Source organism: Gymnodraco acuticeps, unplaced genomic scaffold, assembly GCF_902827175.1.
Source record: "Gymnodraco acuticeps unplaced genomic scaffold, fGymAcu1.1, whole genome shotgun sequence".
NCBI lineage: Eukaryota > Metazoa > Chordata > Actinopteri > Perciformes > Bathydraconidae > Gymnodraco > Gymnodraco acuticeps.
In genome coordinates, this window is record NW_022991375.1 from 3,605,946 (window position 1) to 3,630,681 (window position 24,736).

General features: G+C 43.0%; 2 protein-coding genes across 2 annotated transcripts in view; both read right to left on the bottom strand.

Annotated features, from left to right (window-relative positions):
- si:ch211-193k19.2 (uncharacterized protein LOC100034574 homolog) overlaps window positions 1-24,736 on the bottom strand; it is a 1,126,861-nt gene that overhangs the window by 333,302 nt on the left and 768,823 nt on the right. The gene's annotated exons all lie outside the window — the stretch shown is intronic.
- Window positions 1-24,736, bottom strand: part of gabbr2 (gamma-aminobutyric acid (GABA) B receptor, 2) — a 187,199-nt gene that overhangs the window by 59,131 nt on the left and 103,332 nt on the right. Inside the window, exons 3-4 of the mRNA XM_034240732.1 lie at window positions 6,857-7,027; window positions 102-203 (exon numbers count right to left, since the gene is read on the bottom strand). Of these exons, the coding sequence (XP_034096623.1) occupies window positions 102-203; window positions 6,857-7,027 (273 nt within the window). The remainder of the gene's footprint in view (window positions 1-101; window positions 204-6,856; window positions 7,028-24,736) is intronic.

The following is a 24,736-nucleotide window of genomic DNA, read 5'->3' on the forward strand; positions in this document are numbered from 1 at the left end:
GTAATTTGCTGTATTTGAGAATTATTCAAACTATCATAAAATCATTCCACCTTTTCATTTAGTCTGATAGAATTGTGCGGCTCCCAGGCTGGGTGGCTTACCTTGAGTTTCTTGACATTGACACATGGGTCGTTGGAGAAACTCTCCGTATCTGCAATCTGGATGTCTGCTTTCTCCAGCTCACTTGTTAGATCATTTCTCACCTAAAAGAGAAGGAGAGGGGAGAGAGAGGGAGAGAAAGAAGGAGAAAGCACATGAGCATGATGTATACATGACTATGTACCATTTTCCTTGGTCTGTTCTTAATTCAACTCAATAACCTTGAAATGTAAGGAGAGACTTTTGTTAAAACAGACATGTTCAAATTCATTAATTAAACCAAGCTATTGTACTGCTGTCAGTTAACCATACACTCCTTAATAATAATACTTCCAGTTTTCAGATATTACACTTTTAAACAATAAAGAATAAACAGTATTTCAGCAATACAGGCTCTCATGTTCTGAGCTGTTGTCTGCATGATGTTCTGTAAATAGTAAAACATGTGTCTTGACGTGAGAGCATGTCAGAAACATATCGGCTTTTGAAGACATCAAAACTGTCAATATCCTGATTTCAGCTCACTCTGTTAAATGTCGAGTTGTAACATTCACAATATCCGATATACACCCGTCTCGGTGATATGAATTTATGTTTTGTTTTTCAGAGTGACAAAGACTACAGAGTTGCTTTTAATGATCTCAACTGCTTACACAAATCTTGACCAAACAGCAGACATGTGTTCAATATTGTACATGCATCTGCAGGAGCTGTATGTCTGCTCTGATGTATCGATTCAGCAGAATGGTGGGTAAAGGGATCAGGGAAGACAGAGGATGGAGCGGGAACACCGCTGTGATGGCAAGCTTGAGGTGGTTTATCATTCTGCATCTCTCCTCTAGACCCACACACACACACACACACACACACACACACACACACACACACACACACACACACACACACACACACACACACACACACACACACACACACACACACACACACACACACACACACACACACACACACACACACACACACACACACACACACACACACACACACACACACACACACACACACACACACACACTATGATTCATCCCTCTGGCTTCCTCTCTCAAGGATACCATTTCAGAAACTGTCTTTTTTCCCCGTATACATTTTAAGCAGGAAAAGCACAAGTGTAACTAATAATATTAATGATGGCTCTGTTCCAGGTCAGAAGGCACAGTATAAAGGCTCTGGCATGGGAGCATCTGACTGAAATGCTGCTATTATTTTATGTTACAGCTGTGTCAACATGTCTACTGTAAAGAAGATCCACAGTTTGCATATTGGGGTTCACAGGGAACATCTCGTTCTTTCTCTCTGGCCAAATTATTCTGATGTCCTCCGGCCATACCCCGCAGCCACCCCTCTCCGCCCCCGCCTGAAGGCTTGGCATCAGGGGTCATGTTGAGACATCAGAGCTCATATGGGTCTGCCAAGCCCGGCTGGCAGAGACAATATGCAACAGCTAACAGATGAAGACCCTGTGTTTTTACCCTACATTCGTCCGAAACTGTGCATATGTGCCATAGGTTGTATGCATATTCATGTGTTCTACATTGCTACGAGTGCAAGCTGGGGACTGCCTTGGTAATGAATGGAATGTAAACACACATTCCTTGAGTGATTTACGTTAAGCCTTTTTACTTACAAAAGCATAGAAAAAACGTAAGGAAATGTCAACAAACTATTCATGGAAAATATGCTTCCAGTGCAGTTTTATAGAGATATGGTGACCAACATCCAGACTTGCAACATTTGTATTGATTTGTGGGAATATGTGGAATAATATTGAATAAGACAACCTATAAATTGATTATTCTCAGGGAGTAGTTTAAACGTTGCTATGGACATTTTTAGACTGTGTTGTTCTGTTAATGTTTAGGTATATTGATATTCATTTTAAATACAATCCTTGTCACTGTAATTGAAGATATTTAAGCTTCCATCTTTTAAGCCATAGGTAAAGTGTTTCATATTCAAAAGATAGATATCAGGTGGAGAACCACTTCACAAACAGAACACCAAAGTGTGAGGAACTTTACAAAAGGTAGTATTAGTTAGCTGGAAGCATCTTCAATAATTGCAACATCACAGCTGTTTCTTTTGCTACTACTGTTACACTATACATACTTTGTGTAATCAACTAGAAGATTACTGCCTTGTAAAAATCAATGTAACTGAACAACACAACTTTATTTCCCCTATGTCTCGAAATGTCTGTTGTCACAATGGCCCTGTCCCTTGGTACCCTGGAGGGAGCTCTCAATCACTCGGTACATCACTCACTCCTGTACAAACATTCCCTCCAATGTACTGCTCGCTGAGCTGAAACAACAGGGAGGCCGGGGTGGATCAATACAACCAGGTTTTGCTCTTCAGGAACAATTGGTGTGGTGGTCTGGACAAGGTACAAAGTCCTGTTGTGTAGAGCGTTGATCTAAAGCTTGGCTGCTTCCATGCTAAGTGGAAACGAGAGGCAAGAGAGGCATTGCAGCAGGTGACTTTGGTGTTGGAGGAGGAGCGTTGGACCGAGCACACAGCTGGGTGGAATAAAATACTGCCATCACATACAAACAAACATATACAGTACAATAGCACACAGTAAGCCATTCGCCTCTTGGAGAAAAAGTCCTCGTCACAAGAGGATATTTATTGGTTTGATTTTGCATTTTCTTCCACTGAGATGGAAGATGCATCCGTGTTTTGGTGGACTGAGTGTGTTAAATAGAGCGAGGGGTGGAGGGACGGATGGATTGAGGTGAAGAAGGAGGGGGAAAAAAGTTAGCAGCTTTTTCCCCCACAACAAAAACATCCTCTATTGTCTGAGTGGCCGGGGAATCCCCAGCAGCAAATACAGCAGAGAAGTAATCCTACTGCTCTGCTGGTCACGAGTGCACATGTAACACACATCATTATGTAAGTACACACATGATGGACAAAAATGACAAAAAATGTCAGATGCACTCAGTATGATTTCTAGAATGCATCTGTTCCTATGAAGAACTTTAACAAAATATGATTGTGTTTAAATGCAGAATCTTTTTTTCTGCATATGAGCACAGTTACACCCAAGCAAAAATGAAGATGAATTGGGACCCTGTAGTTGAGGGATACCCCGTGACTATTTGGGGTGTAAACGACAGAATGAAGTATTATCCCACATCTTCGCTGCGGTCTTCCTTTCCACTGACCGTGACAAAGAAGCATGGCTACATTTATTGTATAGGGAAAGTAAAAGCAGCGTTCCTTGGTTGTTATTAATATGCATTGGTAGTACAGCAGTGCTTGTGTCATCATTATACAGCTTGATAGGTCATAAAATATTCCCTCTACACCTAATTGCATATTTTGGAGGGCTGCAACTAAGCATTATTTTCATTTTTAATCCATCAATCCTACGATTAGTTTCCGAAATAATTGTTAAATTATAGAAAGTGCATGTTAAAATGTTAGAAAATGGCATGATTTATTTCTAGAATAGTAAAAGAGAATTTTTGTTTTTTGCTTGACAAAGGATGTAAACATAATTACCTTTTAAATAGTTGTTAATAACTATTCTGTAGATTGACAAATTTGATCGGCTATAAAACAGACACACACACACACACACACACACACACACACACACACACACACACACACACACACACACACACACACACACACACACACACACACACACACACACACACACACACACACACAGACACACACACACACACACACACAGACAGACAGACAGACAGACAGACAGACAGACAGACAGACAGACAGACAGACAGACGTGGACGGGCTGCGGTGGTTTAACCTCCGATCATTAACACATCATTAAGCATGTCCACAGAATAGGGGACTTTGTGTGGCTGAGTGTGTGTGTGTGTTTGTTAGTGTCGTACATGATAGAGTGTTTGCAGGTGCTTCTCAGTAGACTGTAGTACCTTTTCAGAACATGTAATGTAGATTAACAAAAAAGTCAAAACCGAGGATGTAACGCGGCAATGTCATGCAATTTACAAAGAGGCAGTGTGATGGGTCTTGCACACATCTCTCCCTCAAAAAGTGTGTGCCACATCCGCGTATAAATCTCCATGTAAATCCCAGAGTTCAGGCTGTAATGCCAGTCATGTGCTTACACAAACTAGTGTGACAAACGGTTGTACCACAGCCTGATGACAAGCTCTTGAATGGCTTCCTCTCATGCCCTGTACAATGGCATGAATGAGTCACTCTGCAGAGGAATGTATGACATTGCCTGCTTATTTGTAGTAAACAGCAGCTGATGGCTAAAGAAATGTACGTGTAAAATGCACCTTTTTGCAAACACATTTTCACTTTGTTAGCAAGATTGCTGTGATAGTAACTTCTTCTAAATCCATCGTTAAGCATGGTGTGATTAAACATTTTTGCTTAGAGGAATCCAGGCAGAATCCTGTTCTCTGTCATGACTGCTCTGTTTCCGATGAGCCCTGTTTGTCTGGCAATCTCAATAATGTTGATTGCTGTGTGTGTGTGGGTGTGTGTACAGACACCTTAACACTGGCAAACACCTTACAGATATTTATTCCCATCTCTCAATATAATAAACCAAACCCCCCAAAACATGTCCCTCCTAAAATAGGATGTGCTGGTGTGTTCAATTGCTCCTAAAAATAGAAGTGCAATCTGGCTTTAGTTTACAGGTGACAGTCCTAGGGGACACCATGTTATAAGTGTGTGTGTGTGTGTGTGTGTGTTTGCCACTGACTGAATCACTAACAATTGTTTCATAACATTAACCTTGTCTCCCTAGGAAACTGCACTGCAGCATATCCCTCTCTGTTTAAGTATAGCAGCTGTTCCAGGTGGCTTCTTTCTGGAGTTTCTGTCAGTCAGAGTGAGAGACAAGTTCGACAAGATATTTTGAACGAAACCAAAATCATCTGTTCATGGAATAATTTCAACTCAATAAAAAGGTAACAAAAGTACTCATGATGCATTCCTTTGTTATGTTTGTTCTATTCTTTGGCAGTATCCAAACAGCAGTAAGCATCTCATCAGCCACTTGTATTCTACATGCTACCGTGACTTCCAGATGTACCGAAAACCGACATGCTCTGAACTTGACGGAGGATTGTACAAATCATAAAGTATGGCAGCGATGCTTGCATATTTGTAAATCAGGATTAGAGGCCAATTTTGTGGCAGGTTGATTGAATCGGGCCGCCCGTCTCCCACTCGTCCTAAGCCCCTCGGCGCTTTCAGGAGGGGAGAGATAAAGGGATTTGGGCTCTCTGATATTTGCAGTGAGACTTCTTATACACCCCCTCCAGCTGCTGAGCAGATTGTTTTCAATCAGGGCCTCGAGGCAAGAACTCACAATGGGTCTCTTAAATTCTTGCTTTCAATACCTCTGACTTTTTTTAACTGAGTGTTCCTGTGACGGTGATGTAATATAATGTTGGTCCCATGAGTCGTCAAACGCGTGACAGATGTGTATTTATCGCTAACGGGCAACCCTTTCCCAAACAGGAATATGTTTTTCTCATTAGTTAATATCAATTTTTTTTACAACATGGTTTGGCATTGGATTGTTCTATTGATTCTCCTATTGATTTGATTGTAAAAAGCTACTCGACACTAGCAGGAAAAGGATTTCTCCTTGGAGAATGCAAATGTGTCGACTCCTGTTCCTGGCTTCAATCTGATTTACAACCATTTTCTAAATAAGTTTGCAAGCTTTAAAATGTATTTCAGTGCCAACAATGTCACAAAGGTTTTTACTTACAGATAAAGTTCTTTGTATTTCCACAGTGGGCTGAGTAGTGCTTGATGCAGACATTTCCATTACACATGATGTACTCTAACATCTGTTCTTATCGATTTTGCTTGTAAAAAAAAAACATATGGTTAGTGCTAGAATTAGGCTCCAGTTTTAGTTTCAAAATGTTAATCTAGCCATTTTATCCAAGTCATGGAGAATCCATCCAAAGAGTTTTATGTGGGTGGAAAAATATTACTTTAGTCAAATAGTGGAGAATAGCTTGAAATCAAATTGATTCCCACCCACTCAAATGTTGGCAACATCTGAATTATGATTTTAAGAAAAAAAATACCAATCAGTGTTCAGTATTGACACTACTCGTAGTCTCTCCATCAACAAGATAAAAAAAACCTGACTGAGAGTGTTTATTAATAGTGAAATGTTACCCATTATCTTCAAGAGAGGAGAAGTGGCAGGGGAAGGCTGGGATTATTAAACTGACTTTAAAGCTTTGTGATTGTGTGTTGTGATAGCAAAGATTTGTCCAAAATAAATGTCCCCCTGACACGGATCACTGACAGGTCTGTGTGTACATGACCACTGTGGAATTTATATATCTGCTTTAAAAAAGTATAAAGAGATGTATGCAACTGTTACTATGCAGGCAAGGTAAACAAAGGTTCATTTATGGTCTGTTTTAAGGTACGCCACAACTAACCTGAATGAGGTGAAACTTGTGTTTATTTATTAATGATGTGCAATTATATTTTTGGGAAAAAGAAGAAAAAATAAGGTTAACCTGGCACTATATTTTATATTGAATTATTACAGAAAAACTGAGGTTGCTGTGCCTTGTGATAGAGCTCAATACTTCAGAATACATCACAGAACTGGCTCTCATTTCCTGTGCAAGCTCTCTGTAACAGCTCAGTATGTAACCACAGGTTTCCATGGCAACATTTTGCCACAGTTTACATATCGAAATATAGTATTTTGAAAGAATGAACGAGAGACACTGACCTCGGAGAACCTCTGTACATCCTGAGTGAGCGTCCCCACACGGCTCCAGTTGTAGAAGGTGAGGAACTTCACCACCGCAGGGTTCACGGCGTTGTCTGATGGGACGGTGCGGAAGAAGTTTGGGTACTTTTTCTTATCTGCCAGGACTGGAGTTGTTGCTGCAAAGGAAAGCTGGAATGACAAAAAAAGAGAGAGAACTACAGTGAGTTTAGAGTCTGTTAAATACAGTCCTAAATAATCCTGGCAACAAATAGTCAGATTACGCTGGTGTACTGTTAGAAGAGAAGCACTGTTAACAACTGTTAACAAAGCACTGGATGACAGATCTCAGATGTGCCATGCACTCAAATTCACAAGATTCAAGATTCAAAGGTTTTATTGTCATATGCACAAAACTACAGTGTAGAAATGGCACTTACATTCTTCTGACCTGAGCTCCTCCAACAATGCAATAAATATAATAAAATACAAAAGTAAAAGAAACAAGTTTATATACATGTCAATAGAATGTGGGATATGTACAAGAACAGAATATGAAATTAAATAATGTAAACCACAGCACTGAGACTGCTCTTGTAAAGGTCTTTAATGACATCCACTTAAACACAGACAGTGGCAGAACTTCAGTGTTACAGTAGTATTATTAGTAGGGGTGTAACGGTTCACAAACATTTCGGTTCGGTACGTACCTCGGTTTTTTGGTCACGGTTCGGTTCGGTACGTTTTCGGTACAGCAGATTTTTTTTTCACAAAACAAAACATATATATATATATATTTTTTATTATTATTAAACTGTGAATAATGTATTCACTCAAATAAATACAAAATATAATAAAATAAACATTAAGGTGCAGCATTTCGATGAACTGAAATAATCTGTATTTGAACTTTACTGTAGGCTACTAGTACTCACAAAACATAACTATTAGTTTTGGGTTTTTAATTATTATTAAACTGTGAATATTCACTCAAATAAATACAAAATATAATAAAATAAACATTAAGGTGCAGCTTTTCGATGAACTGAAATAATCTGTATTTGAACTGTACTGTACTAGTTCCTAAGCAGCCAGCTTAACATTATGACTTGCTTGTCATTGTATTTTCATGTTTTTTTAAAGAAAAATTAACTTGTCCACATTGCTTGCCGAAAGGGCAGATCTGCTGGCACTAACAATGTCTCCTGCTGTGGAGAACACCCTCTCGCTAGGGACAGAGGTAGCAGATACAGCCAGGTAGCGCTTTGCTAACATGGCAACATAAGGATATTTGGCGTTTGTAATAGCTTTGGCTCTGTCTGAACTCTCTGCGAGTGGTGGAGGCTTAAATGCTAGTGGGAGTTGGGTTTGCACTTCAGTCTTTTTTCTTTTGGTACCGGTGATATTCACGTTCGAGTGATGCCTTTTCAAGAGTGTGCAAGTTTGATGTATTGCCAGCCGCGTAACCAATTTTAGTTGAACAATGCCGACAAACAGCTTTGGTTCGGTCCACCTGTGTTTGTCCTTCATCCTTGTACGTAACTGCGAAACCAAAATGTTCCCAAACCGGAGACTTCAATGATGCTGGAGGATTTTCGAGCTCAACTTTATCTGCGTTCGCCATTAATTTTCGACAGTTCCTCAAATTACTGACTACATTTGAACGCATCCCTCTGACCAGCTCTCATAGTATGCCTCTCATCCAATGAAATGACTTGCTCGCTCTATGACGCGTTGAACCCAATGTGACCAAATTACTCTGAATGCTGCGACGCAGCACCTGAGATTACTTCCAAAAAGTTGTTCACGTTCTCAATTTTTTACGTTTAACGTTATATTCGTTCGGTACACTTCGGTACACACCTGTACCGAACCGAAGGGCCCGTACCGAATAATTTCGGTACGGGTACGTGTACCGTTACACCCCTAATTATTAGATCTCAGTGCTGCGTTTGACACTGTTGACCACAGCATATTACTAGACCGACTGGAAAACTGGGTGGGACTTTCGAAAACAGTTCTAAATTGGTTTGAATCCTATTTAAAGGACAGAAACAACTTTGTTTCTATAGGTAAATACACATCTGAGTTGACAAATATGACATGTGGGGTTCCTCAAGGCTCCATCTTGGGGCCTCTTCTTTTTAACATCTACATGCTACCACTGGCTCAGATAATGAAAAACAACAAAATAAGTTACCATAGCTATGCGGATGACACACAAATTTACGTAACAATTTCACCAGGAGACTACGCTCCAATTCAAACACTGAGTAAGTGCATTGAACAAATCAATGACTGGATATGTCAGAACTTTCTCCAATTAAACAAAGATAAAACTGAGGTAATGGTTTTTGGAGCCAAGGCAGAACGTATAAAAGTTAGCGCTGAGCTTCAGTCTGCAATGTTCAAAACAACAGATAAAGCCAGAAATCTAGGTGTAGTCATGGACTCTGACCTGAGTTTCAACAGTCACATTAAAACAGTTACTAAATCAGCCTACTATCACCTAAAGAATATATCTAGGATTAAAAGACTAATGTCACAGCAGGATTTGGAAAAACTTGTCCATGCTTTTATCTTCAGTAGACTCGACTACTGCAATGGTGTCTTCACAGGTCTCACTAAAAAATCTATTAGAAAGCTGCAGCTGATTCAGAACGCCGCTGCTCGAGTCCTCACTAACACTAAGAAAGTGGATCACATCACTCCTGTTCTGAAGTCTTTACACTGGCTTCCTGTGTGTCAAAGAATAGATTTCAAAATACTGCTGCTGGTTTATAAAGCACTGAATGGTTTAGGCCCAAAATACATTTCTGACCTCCTGCTAAATGATGAACCATCCAGATCTCTCAGGTCTTCAGGGACTGGTCAGCTTTCTGTCCCCAGAGTCAGAACTAAACATGGTAAAGCAGCGTTCAGTTATTATGCTCCAAATATCTGGAACAAACTCCCAGAAACCTGCAGGTCCGCTGCAACTCTGACTACTTTTAAATCCAGGCTGAAGACTTTTCTTTTTGTCGCTGCTTTTAATTGAACTATTCATATCTTAGACTGCACTGTAACTTTTATCACTGTAACTTTTATCCATGTATTTTTTCTTTTAATGTTTCTTTTATTAGCTTTTCTTTTTAATGACTGATTTTAAATGCCATTTTCTTAATGTCTTTCATTTTTTTGTAAAGCACTTTGAATTGCCTTGTGTTGAAAAGTGTATAAATAAACTTGCCTTGCCTTGCCTAAATTAAGACTAAATTAAATAGGGCTTATTGCGGTGATAACTATTTCTATAAATTGGTATATTGCAAGATGACAACAGGAATGTTTATCGGGGCACTTAACAGAGCTCAGGTGTCATTTTAGAGTGTTTGTGAGGAACACACACTCTTTAGAAGTCTAAGGGTGTGGACAAATCAACTCTTTCAAATGAATTTAAATGTCAGCTAAATACCCGCTTTAGTGTATAACTGGAAATAGATCTCTAAATATTGGGTGGAATGGATGACTCCTTGTATGAGTAGCCTTTTAAGATGTTTTTATTCTGTTGCTGTTGTGTGTCCTGGAGTGATAGTTGAGTGAATACCTGTTTTCGTACGTTTTTTGATGAGGAGCAGCTTAGCAATATGATTCATCTCTATGTTGTTAAATTAAAAGCATTTGCGTTCTTCATGCAAGCAGTTTGAACTAGATTGCACACACACACACACACACACACATACACACACACACACACACACACACACACACACACACACACACACACACACACACACACACACACACACACACACACACACACACACACACACACACACACACACACACGCTGAACCTCAAACGTTAATTGGCTTTTTACACACACCTTTTTTTTGGTTCATGGGCTGCAACCTAAGCATATTTTGAGCACATCAATGTTCAAAAAAGGACAGTCTACCAAAGTTTGAAAGGCAAACTTTTAAAGTATTTTCCAGAGCAATAACACACTAATGATCTGAACACGATGCAGTAAACACACTCCCTCACTGATGGCAATATAGTTGGAAAGCTGTGTGTGTGTAACTCAAGCTGGTCTAGGGAATATTTTTAAGTCTACAAGTGGTGTTGTACTATATTTGAGTTTAAAAATGGTAAAAATAAATAAATATTCAAATGTGTTTTCTCCATTATCAACACTACATTGTCCTCATTTACACCCGTCCCACCTTTAAATTGTCTTTCCCATTCTAATGCACATTTTCAACAATAGGTCACCCATTTTCTCGAGAGGCAAATATTTCTGTAATTAATTTTTGCATTAAGATTATCATTTGCAAGTCAGTACAATGTACCAGCCGGCACTCACCAGAATAGACAATGAGCTGACACTTTAGTGTTTACTAAGTTTATTTTTATTAGTCTCAGGCCCCGTTTACATGGAGACGGTTCGGGTTGTATCTGCTACTTTCTTCTATCGTATAGACGGTTCGTTCACACGAGGCCGTAACGGAACCGCGGAACTGGACCCCTCAAGCGATAACGGGGCCCAAGATGGGTAGATCTGCGGACGGAACGCTCTGGGGGGGTCAAACGGCTCCGTGTGTACACCCTATACGCCATAGCCCCGCCTCTCCCCACCTCTCCTGCTCACCCCCGTGTCACCCGCGTCATTGCTGATGTGTTTCGCCAACAACAACAACCGAGTGTTTCGAGCCAGGTCCCGGTATGTGCACCCAGCAGGAGCCTCCAGCTAGATTTGATCGATATGGACATAAACGCGAGTGAAGTCTAATCGGACAAGAGAGAGAGATCAGAGATCAGCTATTGCTGACGGAGACACGCAGCTCTGCATGATCACCTGCAGCTCCGCCCGGTGTGATGAATTTATTTTAAATTACCTCTCAAACTACCTAAACTAGTTATAAATATGTATATTTGTACTGTCGGGTAACTCATTACTGGATCAGCCAGCTGCATGAGACGGATACTGACGGGCTGTCAGGAGAGGGGGAGGAAAAGAGAGACTCCGTTTATTATTATATATAGTCGTTATCAATTTGTTTTAAAGCTCAATAAATAACAAAGAAGACCTTTGACCGGCACTTTTCTAATTTTGTCTAAGATTTCAACTTTAACGGACATGTTGACCGGCGAGAAAAAATGAAGGGCAACCAGGCAACCATGGCAACCATGCTTGGGTGGTCTTCTTCGCTGCTTTAGTTGTATTTTGTGGCGGAAGTACAGCGCCACTTACAGGCCCGGCATATGTACTACAGCGTCTCCAGCGGGTCGAGCGGTCTCGTGTGGACGGTTTATTGAGCCGATTGCATGTGAACGGAATACTTTCTTGATATCGAATTTGGTTCATTTTCGTTTCCGTATCCGTATAAATAGGGCCTTAGTTGTACAGAAAATGAACCATTAGGTAAAGCTGGAAATCTGGCCCCTGCTAAGGCCCTTTAAACATGGTGTTGCATTAACCAGATTTCTACTAATGTGGCCAAAGAATGATTAATTACCTGCACAAAATAAAATATGAAACATGTCCAACATGGTCAATCTGTGGAAATCTTTAAATACCTTGGTACAGTTCTGGGCTCTCAGCTGTCTCAACGAATGCTCACAGTGACTTTACCTACTTAGGAAACTTTAATGGCCTTGGTGGTAGTCAGACAAAAATGTTCAGCTTCCTGCCTGGTACGGTCACCTTAATCTAAAAATACACTTTCTAGGACTGTGGCAATGGCAAGCAAAACAGTAGGCAAACCCCAAAGCACTTGATTCAATTCTATACAGAAAGGACGAGGAAGAAAGCGAGCATTATCCTGGCAGCTAGCCCCCGTCCACTCTTCAGCCAGTTTGAGCCCTGAACACATAAATAAATGACAAATGAAATAGAAAATACATAGAAATGAGATCTTGAGCTCCAAGAGCCGATATAGATTCCTCTCTGGGAACTAAAAATGTATTTATGAAGTCCTTCATCCCAAGTGTCATCATTATTCTCGAGTCAACAAAGTGACAGAGCAGATTCAAGACACAGACATTGATAGAAACTGCATACATGTGTAACCTTGTCTATTTGTTTATTTTACTAACTGCTTCCTGGTGAGAAGAAGGCCTATTTCAACCAATAAAGATACATTCTTATCTATTCTATATCCAATGGCTTCAAAATGGCAGTAATGTGGTATTATGTGGTTAATGTGGTATGCGGTTTTGGCGCAGTGATCATCAGATCAAGGGGCGTTGGTGAACTCCAGTTCGAAACCCGCCTCGGTCACCATAGCGTCAGGCCGTTGTGTCCTTGGGCAAGACACTTTACCCGCATTTGCTCCTGTGGGTAATGTCCACAGTAATGGCTTTTACATGTCTAACATGTGTAATGTGTAATGTGTAAAGCGCTTTGAGCACCTGTAAAAGCGTTCTAATAAAAAAATGTAATGCATTATTATTATATTTGTAAAACTGTAACTAACCTGTACTATAAAAAGAACATTTTAGACATTTCACATGAAGTATTATTTTAAAAGCGTGACAAAGGTGTTTGTAATATTGAAAAGACGTCTTTAACAAACATCAAAGATACATTGTATTGCGAACATACATGACTTTCAGAGCAAAGGTATGAAAGTAATATTTAGGTACCAACGCAGAGCTGGTACCATGCTCTATATTCAACGTCCTATAGTAATGTAATGAGCGATATGAATCAGTGCAGGGTTAATTACATACTTTGTAGAGATTAAGTAGAACTCGTGATTCATGATAGCGATCAACGCAAGGATATTAGGATTCTGACTAAAACCAAGGGGTACATCAGTCGATTTCCTAAAAGTGTGCCAAAGCCTCGAGGAGTTCAAGCATCTCCTAACTTTAGGGAGGACTGCCATCTGTTCATTAAGCCCCTATCCATGTCTAGTCATCTTCGCTACTCATAAATCATAGTACTCCTGGTATAATTGTACACTTGTTGAAACCACACATTTTAACACTAAACATCTTCCGTAGCATGGTTGAGAAGAAAGTAACTGGCTAGGAATGACAGAAATGTGAGAAAATATCCAAAAGATGAAAATATTTTTAAAAGTCATTGATCATTTTTAGATAGCTCAACTGACAGTCCGGGAATGTAATATGATATTATAAAGCTGGACAGTCATGAGAGAAAATGTAACTTGATTTAACTAATATTTAAATAAGGGGGTAAGAAATAAAGAGCATTCTCCTCCTTACACCATACATATTTAAATAAGCAAAAAATAGAGACAATATTGCAGGCTTGCCTTGTTTTTACACCCTCGACAACATCTTTGTCATTAGCCTAGCAGTTTCAGTGGATCCCAAATGTACGAAGTCTTCGCCCCTCCAGTGGGAAACCCCCAGTTTGGCCCTCTAAATAACTACTTCCTGCGAAGATCCACAGGGGTTTGTGTTCACACGTCAACGAGACAGGCTTTTGAAACCACACATGGATTACAGCCATCAATTAAGCAGGAAGAAAGGCCTTTATCTTGCTACCACTGCTAAATCCAAAATCACCCACCAGCCTTAGAGGGCTTCAAGGGGTCTTTCCAGTGTTGCCTTAATCTCCGTTTAGCTAAGGCTGTTTGCTACACCCACAGTGGGAGATGCGTCTATGGTTTCTCTAATAAGAGCTAGTGATCTTCTAAAACCAAATTGATTGCACAAGCCGTCTCATGAGCCACGACTGCAATAGGAACAGACTTCCTTATTTCCCCATTAAGGAGTTTTACTTCAGGTCTGCCGGGACGTTTTGTAGGAGTTGGTTTTGTACAACTTTCACCGTTCAACCTGATACAACAATTCACTGACCTGAGGATCCTAAAAACAACACAGAATGAAATATCGAACAGAAACTTCTGAAGAGCTCAAGTTCTTGAAATCCATCCGTCTTAAATTTGTAGGAAAATAATACGTGATTGTGTAAATGCAGACATGTCAGTAATAAAGCTTTTTAAGGGCAAACCAAATGTGTCGCAGAGCAATAATCTTTTTTTCCCCACTTGAGACCACTTGGATAATCACAGAAAACTTGCTGCTTCAGCGGGTTCACATACTGAAAAATCCAATAATAACATCAAGACACTATAAGCAATCAATTTTTCATTTCTTCAGATAAAACTCGGTCATGAAGTAACCCTTCTGGTTCACTGCATAGGAGGCCATTAGTTGTGTGAAAGAAAACGCTGTGACATAAAAGGAAATTAATTCTTGACTCAAAATAAATTGGTCATTTTTCTGTACCTTAAACAGAGTTGGATATTTCCACTGAATCCAGGTTAGCTGATGACAAGGGTACTAAAAGAAAATGCATGATTTTCTTTTCCAACATCCCAAAGAAGTCAAAGTCTACGTGTCAATCCAAGTCAGCTTGGCACATTTTTGTGAGGACAGTCAAGATGAGAGGGGGAGCCAATGTTTTATTTAAGGATACCAGTTTTTCTCTCACTCTGAACAGCCTTTTTCAGAAGGAAAGCTAAAATAGTTCCATGATAATATACATCTGAGAGGAGCGACTTATGTAACAGGGTTTAAGAGAGGGCCACCCTAAATTGCGTGGTCTTTGGTGGAGAGGTCCAAACCAGTGTCGGTTTCACACGTGGTGTGCACGTACACACAGATCATGCACAGGGGCACGCTAACACACACTCCCTACCTTCAAATATCTCTGATACACACAAACTAAAGTAACTTTTCTTTGCTAGTAGTATAACAACTGTGGCTCAGGGAAGCTTCTCCCTCTCTTCTTGCCACAAGGTCACTGAGGCTCCCAGTAAAACAACTGTCTGGCCCCACTGAGAGATTTTGTTAATATTGTAGATGAAACCCTAATATTTCGCAAGGGTGAGCTATTCTTATTCTGTACACACAGCCGCTTATCACATTCTATTACAAATGAGTACAAAAGCTTTGCAGGAACTTCTTTGGGCTTATTCTAGTCATAATCAAACTATGTGTCTGTTAATGTATGTAGGACAAGTGAGAGAGGGCCAATTTATAGAAAACACATGCACTCACACTGTAAAAATATAAACATCTGTGAAAGTACTAAACGCAGCGTTAGGTGTCACCAGGACCACAATTTGCTAGAATGACACGCCCACACTCTCACAAGGTGAAAACAATATCAGCATGGTGGCTGGTAACAACAACCACTTAAGACTTAAGCACAGTGATGCTTATACAGTAGCTAAATGCTACATCAAATGTGTTTTTCTGCCATGATGATAGCTCAAGAATAATAGTCAGGGAATAACAATTCATCCTGAGGAAACCATGAAATTCCCTGGCAATTACATGGCAACCAGTTTAATGGCAGTTGAGACAGTTAGCCAAAAACAGATATGTCAACCTAATTGCGGAGCTAGACAAAAAGTAAGTGGATTAATACTAAGATGCATCATAATCTGGGAACCATGAATGTACCATTCACATTACATTTAGACGCTTATATGACTGCTCAGTCTGTTATTCAGGCTCTTTGTGAGAAATAGCTGTTGTGAGTCAATGAGGTGAAGGTGGTTTGTCTTTGGGAGCATGTTGTACCACAGCCACATACCTAGATACAGCCGTTAAGTCCCTTATTACAAACATCCACTGCTTAATGATTATTTGTATGTATACATACAAGTTCCCATCGGCGAAAACACGTGGGTTTGCTGTCCTGGCTCCAGGATGGTGGAATGAGCTCCCCATTGACATCAGGACGGCAGATAGCTTGCACATCTTCCGGCGCAAACTGAAAACTCATCTCTTTCGACTCCACTTCGAGCGATAGAACTATTAACGAAGCACTTTTATACTAATAAAGAACTGGCTTATCTAAAGCCAGTTGAGTAGCACTTTAAATGTTTTTGCTCTATGAAGCCTGATGTACTTATACAGTATGATTCTGTTTTCTTCAAGTTGTATTTTGTTGGTCGAACGCACTTATTGTAAGTCGCTTTGGATAAAAGCGTCAGCTAAATGCAATGTAATGTAATGTATACCTGCCTGATTTGGCATGGGCTTTCCTAGCACAAACAGTTTAAAGGAGAAATAAGGAAGATGTCTAATCACATTGACGGATCTAATAGCATTGATTGGTCCTAGCGGGACTGATTCGCAATAGGACCTGCTTCTGCTAATTGTGTGGTTAGCCTTTGAATAATGAAGTGGCTATCATGGAGAGGCTGGATAAAAAAAAAAGATAAATATCAGCTCACTCACAGTGCTTGTCTCCTGCCTTTCATGTTTATAATACCAACGGTGTTACATTACAAACTAATCTGAAATCAAATCTTACACCATTTCAAAATGTATTCTTTAACAAAAATGGACTCACACAATAGCTGTGCCTCGGCCTAGAAGAAACATTTATTTATATAATAATTCTGTAAAATGGTTTCCAGTTAAGGAAAATCGATGTTACTCCATTAATGTTCACTACTTATATAACAACAAGTACTTAAAGACATTCTGTCATTCATTGATCAAGTATCAATAACACCATAAATTCTCTTGAATATCATGATCAATATTTGCACAACACACTTTTAGCCTATAAAACACCAACACAAATAAAGCTTACAATATTAACACTTTTGTGTGCCCCTTTAGTATTTGCCCTGACAAAGAACAAGCTGGTATGGTACTCCATATATCAAAACATTGAAATATTGTTTTCTGGGATAGATGCAATCCAAGTGTGCAATTGAATAAAGACATGTTATTGATTTTGGAAAAGATACATCAGTAATTTTCTTCGACTAATTTCCCATAATACGTATAACAATTGTGCCCATACTTTCAAAGGTTATTCATAGGCTACTATGAATATCACTCACATGCAATTACCTGAGTATCAATTCTTGATTGGATGCGTCCCAGAATAACACTTTTTCATGGTGCTTTAAAGGTTCAACAAGTTATAAAACTTGAAGGAAAGGTTTTATAATTGCATGGGATGGAATCAAACAACTTCAAACGCTCATCCCACCTCTGCCTATTATCTCTACCTTCGCCCACAACACAAGACTTTCAAAGCCCACCCATCCTGGCGGAGCCCGGAGACCCCGTGCAGAGACAGAGCTCGGAAAGAGTAGTGCTGTTGATCAGGAAGCACGGAGGTGGTCCTGGGGCTTATTCAATATTCAAGAGAGGCATTTGGTGCACCGTGGGAGCACCCAGCTGGAGGGGCGGCAGTGAGGGAGAGGCTTTGGACCCCACGCCGACCACATCCAGAACTCATTAGCACCAAAGTGGAGGAGGGAAGAAGAGATGAATATTGCAGGTAGAGGGTGGAGAAATTGCGTGAGAGCCCAGTGGAGAAGAGAGGCAGACATGGAGGAGGGAGACAACTGAGGGAACGATACAGACAGGGAATCTGAACAAGGGAAAGGCATCACATTATAAAGGAATCAAGTGCTGCTTGCATCTCATTAGTGATCTGATAGTGAATAGTGAAGCTGGTGTGAGTGGGCTGCACGACGTTTAAGAAGACAATGCACACATACATCATCTCATTTCATTTCATTTCAGAGTAGGGGGTACAATTGAGAGGAGTGAATCAGCTCAAATTCAATGCAATTTAGCTCCAGGATGTGAGAGTGAGGGAGATATATTGCTACATCGATTGACTACTAGGAGGGAATTCAGATGTACTTATAGCGCACGCAGAACAAAGTGGCTTCACCGGGCACGTTGATGTTGAGTCACTCTGGAGAGAGTATGTAACACATTGCATGTAGCCTCACCATGAAGACTCACTCCTATAGGGGGCATTTCCAGAATTATAATGAATTGTCACTCTGCCCTACACCCAGCATGTGAGAGAGGGCTCCACCTTTTACTGGACAGTTAGACCCTGGACACACTCCAGGGCACAGATAAAAGCACACTTAAAAAGGTGGACGTCACAATCAATATGACAAGTTATTGGTTTTTCATTTTCCAAAATGGCTTGGAGCCAGTTTTAAGATGAAACATGTAAACTGTGTGTGTGTGTGTGTGTGTGTGTGTGTGTGTGTGTGTGTGTGTGTGTGTGTGTGTGTGTGTGTGTGTGTGTGTGTGTGTGTGTGTATGTGTGTGTGTGTGTGTGTGTGTGTGTGTGTGTATGTGTGTGTGTGACCTTGTGCTGGCTGTAATGTGTATACGTCTCAATGGGGAATCAAGTGAACTGAAGCTCCAGTAAATCCAGTATTCCTCTCCTGCTGCCTTCTGATTCAGAGATAGTCACAGATCTTGCCGAGCTTCTTCAGCGGAGAAACACTTGGTGTGTGTGTGTGTGTGTGTGTGTGTGTGTGTGTGTGTGTGTGTGTGTGTGTGTGTGTGTGTGTGTGTGTGTGTGTGTGTGTGTGTGTGTGTGTGTGTGTGTGCGCGCTTTACAGTAAGTGTCTGAGTGTTTGCGAGCACTCACACAGAAGCTGAAATACAGGAAGTGGAGTCTGATTGAGATAGCACTGGTAAACAGAGTATACTATTACATATAGACATAAGGATCCATCCAGAGTAATAATTGAGGCCTTTGACCTCCATTAGTGATCATTGTCTGCAAGCCTTCTGCAGAAGGAATGGGACAGAGAAGCATGATTACAAAATCAAACCTTGTGTAGTAGTTCTGACTCACTGACACATTCATTCACTCTCACAGTGGTTTGATTTATAAATGTTTTTTATTTTTATTAATGCATTTGTCAAAACTATGGGGAACAGCACAGAATACATGTGTCAGTCAGCTATAGTCTAGATTACATCTTATTCTTGTATTTTTGGGTTTAAAAAAAATCCTAGAATCAATCTGTGGTCACTATAAAAGGTACCGAGGATGCACGGTCAAGTTTCACTTTCAGAAATGGTGAAATGTGTATAGAGTAGGGGTGTAACGGTATCCGTATTCGTCCCGTACCGTCACGGTTCAGACGTCTTACGAGTGGGAAAAAAGTCTGTCATTCAGGGCAGTATCCACTACACTATATATAATCCAGGGGGCGGTATTGCGCCTAAAAGCTGTTTGCCAGCCGCCCTTAAACAACAAATGAAGAACAAGAAGAAACACAACAACAAAACGAACAAAATACAAGAAGAAGAAAAGTTAGTATGGCGATTTCAGATAACACACAGGAGCTACTGTAGAACCCACCTGCACCTATGTCTTAAATGTCCGGTTAGGATGTATTAGAACGAAATCTAAAATGAAAATTGTAAACAAGCAATCTGTATGTAAAAAAACCACCTGTATGTAAATTGTAAATAAGCCATCTGTATGTCAAATATGTCTTATATGTCTTAAATGACATGATGAATTGGAAATGGGGGACCCTGATGTAAACAAGACGAAAGTCTTTCTCTGGTCTGCATCCCCTTAACAATTGTATGTTTTGAGCTGTACTGTACCCAATATACAAGCTGTTAATAAACTTTTCAATCAATCAATCAATCAATCTGCTTCTTTTAAATCAGCTGTGTGGGAACATTTCGGGTTCCCTGTGGACTACAATAACGATGAAGTGTGCGAGTGGTGGATCGGACGAGGACGGTGTGTCGGCGTTGTTCTACAGTGGTGCGGTATGCTAATGGGAACACACGCCAAACATGCTAAATCATATCAGAAGGCATCACCCAGATTTGCCAATCACCGGAGCCCGGCCAAAGACAACAGCTGCTGATCCCCGCTGTTTTTAAGAAGCCAAACATGAGAGCCGAGAGACCAAAATAAATAACGGAAGTTCTCATTCATAACACTCCGTTCGATGTCTCACTATGGGATGCGCCTCATCGCGGAGCAAACAGAAGCATCAATCTCATTACGCCAATCCTGATTGGCTGGAGATCTTGACGTCAGCGTCAGGGAAATCACCCCCTATAAGTAGCTTGCGCCACAACGCATGCGCCATTCAAACACCTCTTCTCGCTTCAGAGCACATCTCTATGGTAGCCGGACAAGCTTCACGGTCCACAGACTGAACCCAAATATCCATTTCGGTCGACGGGCGCTTGCCGGCTCCTTCTGCTTCGCAGGAAGACGGTAATTACTAACGCTAGTTATTGTTGAAATCGACCTCGCCGCTCTCTTTCCCCGGAAAGTAAGCTAGGTCTGATTTTTTCAAGCTAGCGTTAGCTTGCTCCCTCACTACCGACACCACGGTAGCGAGGAAGTCTTTTCTTTTCTCTTCCCCACGGAGGAGGAAAGGATTAAAAGGAGCATACTGCCACACCAGTCAGTATTCTCTGGGAATAAAAGACCCACACCGTCCTTTTCTCCGGATTAAGGACAGGGTGGTTACCTCTTTTTCTCCCAACCTACCTGTTGAGAGTGGGTCCTCTCCACGCCACGAGGCGAACAAGATGGACGCCCCTCTCCCTCACACCAGAGGAGTCAGGGACTCGGTGGCTCGACTCTGCGGCTGCGGGTTGAAGATCTCGGGCACAGACACACACCAGGTCTGCTCGTCCTGCCTCGGGCTGGAACACGCCCGAGGCGCTATCGACAACCCCGGCTCGTGCGGACATTGTGTCCGCTTCACCGTAAAGAGCCTCCGCCGACGGCTAGCACGCCAAGCTAGCCTGTCGGAGCAGGAACCCCCCATGTCCTCTGACCTGCCGGCCGGCAGTCAAGACGCGGGGGCATCTGCCACAGAGAGTGAACCCCTCTCCATGTCGGTCTGGGGCTCAGTATCTGCGATGGCCGCAGAACCGGATTCCCGCGCCCTGGCAGGCCGGGACCCGGTGGCGGCAAGACACGCGGGAACGGGACCCCACGCTTTACCGAGCTGGGGCTCCCAGTTAGACCTCACCATGGTCTCACCCGCGGAGGATGTCCTCGAGCTGGATTACGACGAGGACGAAGAGGACGCCTCGGTGTTCCTCCTGTCCGAGTCGGATGAACATGAAGAGGCCAGGGCCCTGAATGTGGCCTCGCTGCTAACCGCTTACCAAAAGGAGCTCTGCGAGGACCTGTCGGGTAACCCGGGTGCAGCCACTCTGGACGAGATGGCGGCGGTCACAGACATCTGTCTCCGTGTCCAACGCTGCGCCGTCCAGGCCACGAGTAAGGCAATGGGGATCATGGTGGTGCAGGAAAGAGCGAGATGGCTCAACCTCACCAACCTCCCAGACCGGGAAAAGGAGGATGTGCTGGATATGCCCATCGTTCCCGAGGGAATTTTCGGCTCCGCTCTTGCTTCCATGCAAAGGAGGTGTGAGTCGAAAAAGAGGGAGGACGAGGCACTCCACCTCTGCCTCCCTCGAAGGGTCCAGCCGCTGCCTTCGCAGCAGCAGTCCTTCGCCCAAGCTGCCTTGAACCCTGCTCGGTTTAAAACACCGAAAACGCAGAGGTCGCAGCCCGCCCCGAGTCCCCAGCCCAGGCTGGAGACGAGGGCGAGCTGGCCCAGAAAATCTCCGGTTCCGGCTGCCAGCTCAGGCGCAGCCAACCCAGAATTTCGGCCAGCAGGCGAGGAAGAAGAAGCGAGCGGCGTGACAGCCCCTCCTTCTCCCCTCCGTGACAGAGCTGGAAGTCCACGGTTCCCCAGCTCTAAATGTGTTCCCGCCGCCTCGAGAGATGCCTCAACACCATCCTCAAGTCCGCAAAAACACATGTCACAAATCTGTTTGTTCCTCTGTCATTAAACATTTGCCGCTGACGCATCCAGGCTTCAGGCCGAGGGCGCAGCTCAAAAAATGATAAGAAAAACAATAAAACCAATAAACAGCCCGCCAACTGTTCCCCTTCTGAGAGCAGCTTCGGCATCTCTCAAAAGACGGATTACAGGCGGGTCTGTGAAGGCACCACCGTCACGCGCATGCGCAGTGCCGGCTGGGGGTTTAAAAGCACCACCGCCACGCGCATGCGCAGTGCCGGCTGGGGTTGTGAAGGCACCACCATCATGCGCATGCGCAGTGTCGGTGGGGATTGTCGAAAGGGGGCACCACTGTGTTCAGACACTAGAGAGCCCCATAACACAACAAATAGAGACTCAGAGGGGAAGATATGTGACATCTCCACTGGCTCTAAGGAGCATGCAGTGGAAGATGCTCACATCATCTGCTTGGGTTTTCAAGACAGTAACACGGGGCTACAGACTCCAATTCGCTGTCACCCCCCCTCGCTTCTCGGGCATTCTGCATTCGCAGGCCCGAGGAGAGTCAGCCCATATTCTGGAGAAAGAGATTCTCTCTCTCCTAGAAAAGAGGGCTATATCTATTGTACCCGCCGAGCAGAGTCAGGGCGGCTTCTATTCCAAGTACTTCCTCGTTCCCAAACAGGGAGGGAACGGAATTCGGCCAATACTTGATTTGAGGGCTCTGAACAAATATCTAAAAAGATATAAGTTCAGAATGCTCACTCACACATCTCTGCTGCGACTCGTGCGACAAGACGACTGGTTCACATCAGTCGACCTGAAAGATGCGTATTTTCACATCCCAGTATATTACCCACACAGGAAATATCTGAGATTCGCATTTCAGGGGATCTGTTATGAATACAGAGTACTCCCCTTCGGTCTGTCATCAGTCCAAGGGTGTTTGTACGATGTACGGAAGCCGCGATAGCCCCGTTAAGACAACAGGGTATTCGCCTGGCGACCTACCTGGACGACTGGCTGCTTCTCGCAGAGTCGGAGCAGGAGGCTGTTACGCAGACAAATGTCCTCGTAAAGCACCTGCTCAACCTGGGTTTCATAATAAACACAGAGAAGAGCATGTTGTGCCCCGCGCAGACTATACTCTTCCTGGGTTTACACCTGAACTCGGTGCCCTTTTCAGCTCGCTTGTCAGCGGATAGAGTGAAAGCTTTCAGAGCTTGTCTCGCTCTTTTCCAGCTGCGCAAACATGTTCTCTTCAGATCATGCCTGCGATTGCTGGGGCTCATGGCGTCAGCCATCCTGGTCGTACGACTGGGACGCTTACACATGAGGGAGTTTCAGCGCTGGGTGGCCGCCCTAAAACTAAACCCTGCGCGCCATGGCGCGCGGAGAGTGATGGTTACTGTGAAATGCGTAATGGCACTGCGCCACTGGCTGCACCCGACTTTTCTAGTACGAGGTGTGCCTATGGGTGCTGTCCTTTCACGGAAAGTGGTCACCACGGACGCATGTCTGACAGGTTGGGGAGGTATTTATGAAGGTCGCCCGGTGAGGGGTCTCTGGAGCAGAGACCTCCAGCGGGCGCACATAAATTACCTGGAGCTTTTAGTGGTATTTCTCACCCTAAAACGCTTTCTGCCTTTCCTCAGGGGACATCACGTCCTCGTGAGGACAGACAATACGACCACAATATCGTATATTAACCGCCAAGGGGGTTTGCGTTCTCTCCAGTTACACACACTGGCGCGCAAACTTATCCTATGGAGCGGTAGGCGTCTCCTCTCTCTGAGAGCGACGCACGTACCGGGAGTGAGGAACCTCGGGGCAGATCTACTGTCCAGAGGTATACCACTTTATGCAGACTGGACTCTACATCCAAGGATTGTGAGCCAGCTGTGGGTGCGTTACGGCAGAGCCGCGGTGGATCTGTTCGCATCGAAAGACAACGCTCAGTGTCAGCTGTTCTTTTCGATGCGCGATCTAAATGCACCGTTAGGTGTGGATGCACTCGCGCACAATTGGCCCCCGGGCCTTCTGTACGCGTTCCCACCCCTGGCTCTGATACCCCCAACTCTGGCCAGAGTGAGAGAGCAACGCCACACACTTATCCTGATAGCTCCGCACTGGCCAGCTATGTACTGGCTAGCGGAGATATATCAGCTGCTGTGCGGGCAGCCATGGCAGCTCCCACTACGCCGGGACATACTGTCCCAAGCGGGGGGGGGGCGATCTTTCACCCACACCCAGAGCGCTTGGCTCTATGGGCCTGGCCCGTGAGTGGTACAATCTAAATACAGTGTGACATGACGCTGACCCTGGCAGCTGCCAAGCGAGCCAG